Genomic DNA, 11,155 nt, shown 5'->3' on the forward strand with positions numbered 1-11,155 from the left:
TGTGTCCTTTAGTGCAGAGACACTCATACCTCAGGTCATCCCTCACTGGCGTAGCCTTCAGCAGCGGCCTGACCTGGCCAGTCTGCACCTTTATAGCACTGCTTGTTTGGATACCAGCAACCCCAAGGTGTTAGGAGCTGATGTGCTGCCCACTGAACTGCACCAACAGTGGATTGAGGACAGCAAGGGCTTAATCAACCTTGCCAATGCAACCATGTTTGGTATGCCCAAGTCATTATGTTCTGATTCATCCCACTCATCTGATGTGTGTCAGATGGTCTTTTTGTGCATTTATTGCAATACTGACATGTCTCCTCCAATTCTGTTTTATGCAGATTGTTATCGCCCTGTTGACATACATGGGTTGAAGCACCTCTTCCAGAGTGTGAAGGAATTGGGAATCTTCCACAGCCACAGCTTCCTCATTCACTATCTCAACAAAGATGAGTGTGTTGACCCAAACAACACCAATGAATTTGGTAAGTTGTAGTTTTGTTAGGTTTCAACATCTTGCTTACACCAACTTCCCTTGGTATGACAGAGGCTGTTGACTGCAACCATTGACTTATCATTTGGTGCATGCTTGGCCTCAAGGAATGGGAACATTTCCAGATCATCAAGCCAAGAACTTGTGGTCATTTGAAATGAGAGGTCCAGTCATTTTGAAAAGTGATTTTGTTTGTGAGTTTAAGCTCATAAAAATAGTTTTGATAACACAAAAATGGTTTTAATTTAAGAATAGCAAGACAAAATTGGGAGCATCTTGAGAAATGGCAGATTAAAATACCATCATAATGAGAGATATGATGCTGTAACTGGGCCATCAGTCAAGGTCTGGAATGACCAATTTCTATCATGTACATGTTTTGGTACACTTACTTTATCGCGTACACGTACGCGATGACTAAGCACATTTTTTTCGGTACTTTCCTGAACGGCTGGCACACAGAAACCATAAAAGGAAAAATCACGGCTGCTGGGATTTAACTGGACAAAAAGTCAATTTTTATTCTTTACACAAGCAATTCAGCGGGGCTGTTTGTCACATCTCAGTGTGGAGAGTGCCCTTCATCTCTTACTTCTTGGCCTCCTGAGGAGGTGGCTGCTCAGTATGAGGGTGGCCTGGAGCTGCTCTTGGTCATTCAGTTGATATCATATTGTTGCAGCATTGTGGAACATCTTCACATGATCATGGCTAGGAGATAAATTAGCAAACATTCTATTGTGTACATGTACACAAAAGAATGTCCTGCAGTTTCAAAGCATAATGGGCTTTGATAATAGCATGTATGCAATGGGGCAGTTACCTCCTTCAGGAGCATCAACAGTTCCTTGTTGTTGGCCATGGCTGATGGGGTGACAATATCACAGATTCAGTTCCAAATCTTCAAAACTGCCCTATAAAGCAAGAATGTCAAATCTGTGGGGCAAGGAGGAGATAAATTAGCAAACATTCTATTGCATACATGTATCCAGTTCATGTTCAACCTCACACCATATTCAGTCAGTTGCACACATGCACTGAACTTCATTCTTCACATTTGTGCTGAATTGGAGCACTATTCCTGAAGTTAAAGTTCCACTCCATTCCACACTGATAAAATCACTTTTAACTCCACAAATTCCAAGTTTTTATGAAATCAGTTTCATCTCAAGTCCCTCAATATCACTTATCAGCAGTGGTCTAGCATGTCAAAATCACACATGCAGATCCATATCTTCAAAACTGCCCTGTAAATAAAAAATGTCAAATCTCACACAATTTTAGCACAACATAAATTCCACAGTCATTTGTGACCTCTCATTTCAAATGACCACAAGTTCATTGTGCAATCAGGCAAGTACTTGGAGGAGCTCATCAAGCACTGGAACACAGTGCATGAACAAACTCTGGCCATCAAGAAGGCCATTGCCAACACCAATGAAGCAGAGTGCCATCTAAGCCATCCTGGGGCTGCTGCCTCTCTCATGAAAAAGGTGGCGCAGCTCAAGCACCTCCAGCTGCCTCCACAAGATATCTACCTCAAAGTGGCAGACTTCTACCATCAGCACCCTGCACTTCAACACATCCCTGAGGCCAAAGTCTCAACTGGAATGCAGATTGAGGATGAGGAGCGGTGTGTGGTCTCTTGGCCCTGTGTGAGGAATGGGAGCTGTGGAAGGCTGGGCAGAGCATCTCCACCTCTTCCAGCCTTGCAACCTATGAGTATGACATTCATGACACAGATTTGGTACCATGTCTGTCCCTGCTGGAGTGCTGTACTGTTGTTTCCTTCTAAAGTTGAGCTGCTTGCAGAGGAACAACTTGAAGAGGAAAAGAATGTGGAGGATGAGGGCACACAGAGTCAGGATCTCTTTGGGGTGTCCTCATCACTTGAGGCAACTGCGCCTGCTGCTGCAAGTTCACAGCTCACCCCAACTCCTACCCTGCAGATTACAGCACCAACATCTGGTACTCCATGCTCACAATCACCTTGACTTCTCATTCTTGTAGCTGACTTATATTGTGCAGTGCCTGCAACTCCTCCCCCCATCCCTACTAAATTGAAGAAGACCCCAGCCAAGAAGGCTGAGGCACTTGAGAAGAAGAAGGCAGCCAAGAAGGCCACTTCAGCATGAGTGGAGAGATTTGCTAGTGCTCTTCAGACCACAGTCTCATGAATGATTCAACACCACCTTGAGCTCAAAAAGCAACCAGTTCCACATTCTCTTTTTTGTGCATGCACCCAATCCAACATGCATCAGATCACATAGTTATTTTTTTACTTTCTATTTTATTCTATTTCTTATTTTATATTTGTCACATTTCCACTTTCCTGTTCCTGTGCATCCTGCCAATCCAACACGTGTCAGATCAGGTATTTCTTTTTTATTGTTAATTTTATTACACTTGTTTTTTCATGTTGCTTTTTTTGTGTGTCTGCCTCCTTGTTCAAGTGCCCATGGACAATCCAATGCGCTTTGGATTAGCATGACTGATTTTTTCTCTTCTCCTGATGCAGGTCTTGATCTACATGCATGTCAAGGACCACCCAGCACCTCCTCACATCAGTGGCTTCTTTGTTGTTCTCTTCTGCCACACTGACTGCCCCTTCAATTCCACTCCATTTCACACATCATGATTTTACCACAACAAAAATTCCATATGGTCATTTATGACATTGTGGTGTACAGCGGTCCACTGAATCCATGATCTGCTGGCTGGATGTAGCCAGCTGACCAGTATCATTGCTGCACACATCCAGAATGAGGGATAAAGGAATCTCAAGTACCTTGAGCCTAACACTTTTTAAGAAATGTCTGCAAAAAAGCTCATTGGTTGAGTGTAGTCCTTTTAAGGCTGAACATGGTACAATGGTCATTATTCTTTTCCAACCTACACACAACAACATGAGTGACAACCTTACCCAGTCTGCAAGTGGCATTCTGTCCATGGTAATGACCTGCCACAACACAGCTGAGCTTGCCAAGAGTGGAAGAAGTGGAAGGAGAGCAACCTCAAGAAGAAGAGCCTTGGTGAACTTCAAAACATGTGCATGGTACATCAATAGCACAGTTTGTTTAATGAAAGTAGTGTGATTTAATCAAATCATGTGTCTTCTGCTTCAGAATTACTTTGCAAGTGTGGCAGAGGTGGAGAAGAACAAGGCAAAACTGACTGAATTGGTATGCACCATCCCATCATGTATGTGTATGTGATGAAATCTTATTAGCATTTATAGACACAATTTCATTGTGTATGTGTATGTGATGAAATATCATTTTAAATATACAATAAAACTAATTTATGCCATCCTTTCATTTTGTGGTGTTGTCTCATCATAATAACAGTTGTTTCATTATACTCCATATTTACATTCTATTCAACAATATTGACTCTTATAATCAATTATAACCACCATTTTATATAAGTAATTTATTGTGTATGTGTATGTGATAGAACAACTGATATATTCTCATCAATGAAGCTTGTTCTTGACTCTCAGCAGACCATACCTGAGACTCAAGAGCAAGAAGCCAAAAAAATAGCACCACTGGAGCCAGCTCCACCATGGAGATGTCACAAGATTTGCTTGGAGCACCAGAGGTAAGTGTGTTTGATTTTGAATGAAATGAGGTCCTTTATAAATCTCACCAGTCCTGTACTTTCTTCAGGTTGATGCAACAGCCCAAACAACATCTGCCAGAGAGGAGCAAGTAACCCTGCCAACTGCCATGGTGACTGATGAGGAGCTTTTGAAGCTCCTGAAGGAGGTATGCTGTTCATGCTGTTTGTGAAGCCAATTATGCACCACAACTGCAGGACGTTCTATCATGTACATGTACACAATAGAATGTTTGCTAATTCATCTCCTCCTAGCCCACAGAAGAGGAGCTCTCCATGCCTCCAGAGGAGGCCCTGCTCAAGTGTTATGGTGTCCTCTGTGTGGATCACATGAAGATGAATGCTGTGACAATTGACATTGACTGAATGACAAAGAGTGGCACTCATCAGTTGGTGACTGCTATCAAGGCTCATGTGTTTGATTACTAACCTGTCTCACCACACAGACTGCTTTGCTGCTGTCCTGACAACCAATGTGCTGGAAATGGCGGCTCTTCTCAACCTCCTTGCCAATGAGAATAGCCCCTGGCAGCTTCTGCATCTCATCTCAGGGAGCATCCCCAACATCCGCTCCAAGAGCGCTGGTGGGGTCCAACACAATGGTACATTCCATTGTGTATGTGCATGTGATGACTTATTGCTCTTCTTTACCCCTTCCACAGCTTACTCCTTTTTAGAAATATGCTGACAACTCATTGTGTACATGTATGTGATACTCATGCAGGCCTTTACACCATCTTCATTGGTCAAGTGAACAAGTCCTATACCTTCAATCCAGAGTCACTGCTGATCCAGGACATCACCAAGATTCCCAAGCTCATGGCCTACAAGAAGCCCTCCCTCATCAAGAGGTGGAACCCAAAGTGGGTCCACATTGCTCCTCAAGTGCATCAACTGAGTATGTATTTTGTTCATGTAACTTGGTGGCACATGCTCTTCTCACCTGCTTTCCTACCAACAATAGGTCATGTCTTCTATCAGCTTGTCCTCACTGCCTACGCCTCAAGCACCAAAGCACAAAGCGTTCTTGACTACACTCCACTTCGTGCTACTCCACTTCATGCCTGCTTCCATCTCAACTTCAGCTACCACATCAACAGAGCTTTGGTGCAACCAAACAAAACTGAGACCAACATCATTGCAAGTGCTATTGACAGCATCCTCATTCACTCCAACCCATCTGACATTGCATCCTGGACTACAGCAGCCTGGACAGTGGCGCATCAACTCACCTCATCCAGTACCTCAACTTCTTCTTGACCTTCACCCCGCTCTTCCATGGCATCAGCTCCTAGCACCCCTACACAGGTTTTCATTCACCCATGCCCTTTTTTAGTTGTGTATGTGTATGTGATGAAATATATCACTGACTCTCAAAATCAACAGCAGTCCCAGCTCTCCACAACCCCTTGCTTGGAACCATTGCACAAGAGAAAGCATTGAGATCATGAGGATACCAACACCCACACCCACAGACACAGCAGTGCCCACAACAACTGCCACAAGCACAGCTGTGGATTGCAACACAAGTGCCACAAGAGCAGGAGCCAGAGCAGGAGCCAGAGCAGGGACAGAAGCCACAACTCTGACATTGACCAACTGACTGACCTTGGGTCACTTTCCCCTTTCCACTCTGGTTCTGATGTGGATAGGAGTGAATACTAAACTCTGTCTTTCCAATCTTTCCAACTTTTAAAATAAACTCCTTTGTTCACTTCCCAATTCATCAAAAAAAGCTTCCTCCTCTAGGTGTGTGCTCAATGACAAATTGCCACCATGCCAATAAAATAAAGAACACTGGCTACCCCAGTAATCCTCACATTATGCCAACCACACCAAACTAATTTGACTTTGACTGCTGGCCCAGTTACAGTATCACATCTCTCATTATGATGGAATTTTGATCTGCCATATCTCAAGATGCATCCAAATTTTGTGATGTTATTGTTAAAGTAAAACCATTTTTGTGTTATCAAAACCATTTTTATGAGCTTAAACTCACAAACAAAATCACTTTTCAAAATGACTGGACCTCTCATTTCAAATGACCACAAGTTTCACTGTGAATTGTGTGGATGCAAAGGCCACTCTGTCTCCCACTGCCCCTTTGCTCAGGGCTCAGCCCTCCCAAGACTGCTGACCCCAGCCTCAGACCTGCTGCAACCCACAAAGTTGGCCCCAGCCCCTCCCTCAGCAGCCACACTGGAAGCCCCAGCCGCAAGGACCCCTGCTCCCTTGTCCATGCTCCTGGCCCAAACCCAGGTAAGGGACCCCCTCCAAGCTCCCCTTCACTCTCTAACCAAGAAATAGCTCTCCTATCAGCAACCTTCCACCAGAGAACCATCACCCAGCCCTCTTCCCATCTCTCCTCTTCCAACTGGCAGCATGCCCCAGCCTCCCCAGCTGAGAAGGCAGAGAGATGGTTCCTCTTCTCACCCAACCACCCCTTCAACCCCTCAAAGCCCTACCCCCCATCATCTCCAACACCCACCTCACACACCCTCTCATGCAACTTCACCTCACCCTGCTCCACTACACCATCAACGTCCAACATGCCAGCCTCCTACTCTGCTCCCCACACCCCCAGGCCCTACTCTGATCACCCCCCTCCAACCCTGGACCTGGACAGCCCTCTCCCACCCAGCAGCCCTCTGGAAAGATGCATGGCTCAAGGTCATCAAGCCTTCACACCCTCCAACGTCAAGCTCCCTCCAGACCCATCACCCCCCTACTCCCTCTCCAAGACACTACAGATCCTCCTCACTGACTGGCCCCTTCCCCTCTCCAAGGGCCAAGCCCACTGGGCCTCCACCTACTCTGCTGACTACCACAGGCTCCTGACCATTGTGGGCAGAGCCAAGCTCCACCCAGCAATCCACTCCTTCATCTGTGAGTCCTCCCAGTCAATGCCAGGCACTCCACTCAGACCCCATGTGCCTGGTGTGGCCAGCCAGAGACCCTTGAACACCTCTTCATCATTACCTGCGCAGCCCTCTCTGCTGCAACAACTGGCCCCCAACTCCTCCCCCAACTGCTCCAGCCATCAGCCCAGTGGACCTCTCAGGTCCTTCTTGCCTGGGTGATCTGGAAGTGTAGAAACACCCAGACCTTCAACAACTCTGTCCCAGCAACAACCATCCCCTCCCTACTCCACTCCATCTTCAACAAGGAAGCCACCCATCTCCATGTGCTCATACTCACCTCCATTGACCCACCATAGGATCCCAGCACCATCCCTCACACCTCATCTCTCCCTCAACCCTCCCACTCTCCCTACTCCCTACCACCTCCACCCCTGGCCTGGCCCACCCATCTTGACCCAACAACCCCCTCCTTCACCAGAGCAGATGACCTACAACAACAGCTGCCCCCAGCAAACAACCAACCCTGCCCACCCAGCTCCACTCCACCCCACTCCCTTACTCCCCTTCCGCTTGCCTCTCCCCTTCTTGTCTGCTCCACTCCACCCCACTCCCTTACTCCCCTTCCAATGTGGGGGGGGACAGAAAAGAGCTTTTTTTGTGTTTTTTTGTGTATCAAATCCTTCAACCACCCCCAAGATGTGCTCCCGCCTCTGCTGGCTCACTGCCTGCCTGCCCCCCAAGATGTGCTCCTGCCTCTACTGGCTTGCAACCTGCCCCCTCTCCATGCTTGACACCTGCAGCCTCATTGATGTTATAAAAGATGATTGTTCCTTGCATGGCGACCACCCATTCATCCACACCACTGTGAAAGGGCTTCTGCTGGATCTAATTGAGGGCAAGGTCAGCCAACTCACATCTGGGCAATTCACTGGTGTGTGTGGGTCGACCTCCACACTCACCCATGGTGAGAAGGGCATTGGCAAGATGCAAGTGCTGTGTGATGTGGTGTGCACCATTGACAGGATCTTCCCAATGATTGTTATGATCTATGCCAAGTACCTGGGGACCTCATGTGTGTCTGGAACCTACCAGAGGCCTTCACAGCAGCTTGCTGAGGCCCTGAACAAGTGAGGCCTCTGGGCTGACCCCAATCTGGAAAGCTGCCTTGCTGTTCTGGAGGCCAACAGTCTCCATGCCCTTGTGGTCTCCAATGAGGTTGATGCACTCTACACATTGGATGATGACAAGGGGGCTCACCTTGACATCCTCCATGAGCTCACTATGCTTGGGAGTAGCTCCTGTGGCAGGACCTACTTGCTCATCTGTGGCAGCGCCTTGATGCTTCCTCTCCTCATCTCCAAGAATCTCCTTCATTACCCCAACATAGCAGCTGAGTACCCCCTCCTGCCTTCTGCCCCCAACCTCAATGGTACCAAGTACCCACAGTTCCACGTCTCACAGGGCGTGACCAAGCAGGACTTCCACAACATCATGGAGGGCCGCCACAAGTCCCTGGCCAATGCACTCTTCTTCATTGCCAGGAGCAACATTCACCTTGTCAAGTGGGTACTGCTCACCAGGCAGTCGCCCCATAACCAAGATGCCATGATGAAGGAGGTGTTCCAGAACCTGAACCCCAGCCTCTGGGGCGGAAGTTGCAGAGGACTCAAAGACAAGGAACATTGTGGAGGGGGAGGGGAAGGGGGAGGGGAAGGGGGGGAGGCCCCAGCGATAGGGACACTAATCACTCTTGGCGCTCAAGGGTGCACCGAACCCTTTAGGTTTGTTCTTCAAGAAGGCCGCCTTGGTGGCCTGGATGGCAGCTGGAGGGCTGCTCTTGGACTTCCAATTGCGACCACCTCAGTTGGTGGAGTCTCAGAGCCTGCTGCGGTTGGTCACGGCGGCCAAGGCCAGTGTGACAGTGTCAAGAAGACGAGCTTGGCGTTCACTGACAAGGGTGGAGTCACTGAGGATGTTGAAATGTGTGAGGGTATCTTCACTGTACCTGCAGTGAATGTAGATCTTGTCATGGGCGTCTAGTTGGAGCCGCATCGCATAGAGAACTGTGACAGTGACCCCATAGAGGCCACTGGCAAGTTCCCTGTGCAGGCTAGCCATCACGACACAGAGGTGGAGCGTAGAGCGTAGCGCCTTGAAGTGCTTGCAGAGGGCAGTGACGTGCATGAGGTCCTCTTTCAAAAACCCGGCACCCTTGTTTTTTGGGAAGGAGCAGTGAGTACCAATGGAAACTTGTGCTGTGGAGCGCTCAAGAGCCTTGTAGGCCTCTTGGAGCCACTCCACCTTCAGATTGAGGGCACTGATGTTGAAGAGAGGCGACGCAGAAGACCCAGATGACAGAGGGGCAGGCTCATCAGGCCCTGACTTGGGTTTGTCTTTGTCATCCAAGGATGACAGAGATTCAGTAGCCGGGGTGGAGCTGGAGCTTGACTTGCCCTTGATCGTCGAGGGCCATGACTTGGGTTTGTCTTTGTTGTATGAGGATGATGGAGATTTGGTAGCTGGGGCGGAGCTGGAGCTTGACTTGCCCTTGATTGTTGAGGGTGAGGTGACAGGTTCAGGTTGCGTGGATTGGGTGGGTTTGGAATCCTTTGAAGTTGAGGAGTTCGACAAGACCTGCTCTGTGATGGTTTCCAGCAGCTGAAGGATTCGGTCTGCTTTGTCCGGTGAGCCAGCCGGTGAGCCCTGCTGAGGGCTGCTCGTAGAGGAGGACGTTGAAGACATCCTGCCTAAATGAAGTGAAACACACGGCTAGTCCGCTCGATGTGTTCAACTCAGAGAAGAAAAGGACAACTAATACGGGGATTGTTTTAACTATTTATATTTTTTATTTCTCACCGAGAAAAAATAAAGAAGTTAAAACAACACGGAAGTGTTCCCCGCTTCCCTTGGGTAACCGTAGTTACCCCAGGTAAGCTGCACGACCTGATCAACAAGTGCAACACAAGCCGCTCGGCGTCTGAACGCCTGTCGCACGCCCACCTCGGCGTGCTGATTGACAAGGGGTGGCTCTCCAGGTCCTGCGATCCCAAGGTGGTCTACCCCTGCTCCGGACTGTACCTCTACCACCAGTACCTAGCCATGTCCGTGTCTGGCAAGCCCTCCACCCCTCGCAAGATCCTCACAGTGTTCAATGAGCACTACGAGCGTGTCCTGCCGTACATCATCCACGGCCTGTTGTGATAAAGAGTATTTTTTGTCGCTGTTTTGCCATTGGCCAGCCAATCCCCGCGCCCTTTCTCCCAACAATTCCGCACCCACCAACCACAAAATTATTTGATTTGATATTTAGGTGTTTTTTCGTTGTGTAGCAGGGGTGGTTGTGGAGTCACAGCGGGCGGCAGCTCTTTCACGCGGGGGCTCGGCAAAGCTGGCGGGTAAGCGCGGTGTGACGGGTTGTGAGACGAAAAGGCGAAGAGGCCAAGGGAGAGGGACTACCGGCGGTCTACGTCCGGCATGTCAGTCGACTGGCGGCTTCGATCGCCACACACGAAGCGGATCATTTTATTTTATGCGCAGCCCCCGAGCGGTTTTTTTCTGGATTTGTCCGGCCGCATAATATTCAGAAGGGGAAGAGAAGAAGTAACACTCGCTCACCCCAATGTCATCCACCACCATGACGGTGGGCATCCTCACCGGCAGCGTTCGCCCGAGCGGCAACGGAGCTGGCATCGCCTCCTGGCTCCAACCCTGCCTACGCCGCATCCTCTCCTCCTCTTCATCGCCCACCACCTCCTCCACCTCCACAACTGCGCCCGTCGTGACCACCATCGACCTCGGTGCCCTCGCCCTCCCCTTCTTCGATGGCGACACCCTCCCGGCGCAAATCACGACACCCGACGCCTACGCCCACGACGCGGTGCGCCAATGGAGCCGCCGGCTGGCCTCGTTGGACGTCGTGGTCATCGTCACGCCCCAGTTCAACTGGGGCTACCCGGCCGTGCTCAAGAACGCGATCGACTGGCTCTACCACGAGTGGCGGGCCAAGCCGGTCCTGCTGGTCACCTACGGCTCGCGCGGCGGGGGCAAGGCCGCGGCCCAGCTGCGGCAGGTGCTGGAGGGCGGGCTGAAGGCGCGTGTGCTACGCACCTCGCTCGAGATCGCCCTGGACAAGGACATGGTGGCGGGCCAGCGGCGGGTCACCAGCGACTGGGAGGGTTGGAGCCCC

The 11,155-nt window shown here is 49.5% G+C and overlaps 3 protein-coding genes across 3 annotated transcripts; 2 read left to right on the forward strand and 1 right to left on the reverse strand.

The window, feature by feature from the left end:
* Positions 1 to 3,530: 3,530 nt before the first annotated feature.
* ACA1_306550 (uncharacterized protein) lies at positions 3,531 to 5,400 on the forward strand (the record flags this gene model as incomplete). Its single annotated transcript, XM_004352524.1, has 8 exons — positions 3,531 to 3,539; positions 3,610 to 3,666; positions 3,990 to 4,087; positions 4,188 to 4,254; positions 4,361 to 4,415; positions 4,552 to 4,707; positions 4,830 to 4,968; positions 5,310 to 5,400. The coding sequence occupies 8 exons, from the start codon at positions 3,531 to 3,533 to the stop codon at positions 5,398 to 5,400; spliced, it is 672 nt and encodes a 223-aa protein (XP_004352576.1).
* A 3,444-nt stretch (positions 5,401 to 8,844) lies between these two features.
* ACA1_306560 (uncharacterized protein) lies at positions 8,845 to 9,153 on the reverse strand (the record flags this gene model as incomplete). The annotated part of the gene is made up of 1 exon (XM_004352525.1): positions 8,845 to 9,153. One exon carries the CDS (start codon positions 9,151 to 9,153, stop codon positions 8,845 to 8,847), a length of 309 nt encoding a protein of 102 aa, XP_004352577.1.
* A 1,450-nt stretch (positions 9,154 to 10,603) lies between these two features.
* On the forward strand, positions 10,604 to 11,143 carry ACA1_306570 (NADPHdependent FMN reductase domain containing protein; the record flags this gene model as incomplete). Its single annotated transcript, XM_004352526.1, has 1 exon — positions 10,604 to 11,143. A coding segment is annotated over one exon (540 nt), but the record flags the coding sequence as incomplete, so codon positions are not given.
* Positions 11,144 to 11,155: the final 12 nt, after the last annotated feature.

This window comes from Acanthamoeba castellanii, assembly GCF_000313135.1.
Source record: "Acanthamoeba castellanii str. Neff unplaced genomic scaffold scf7180000083656, whole genome shotgun sequence".
Classification (NCBI taxonomy): domain Eukaryota; phylum Discosea; order Longamoebia; family Acanthamoebidae; genus Acanthamoeba; species Acanthamoeba castellanii.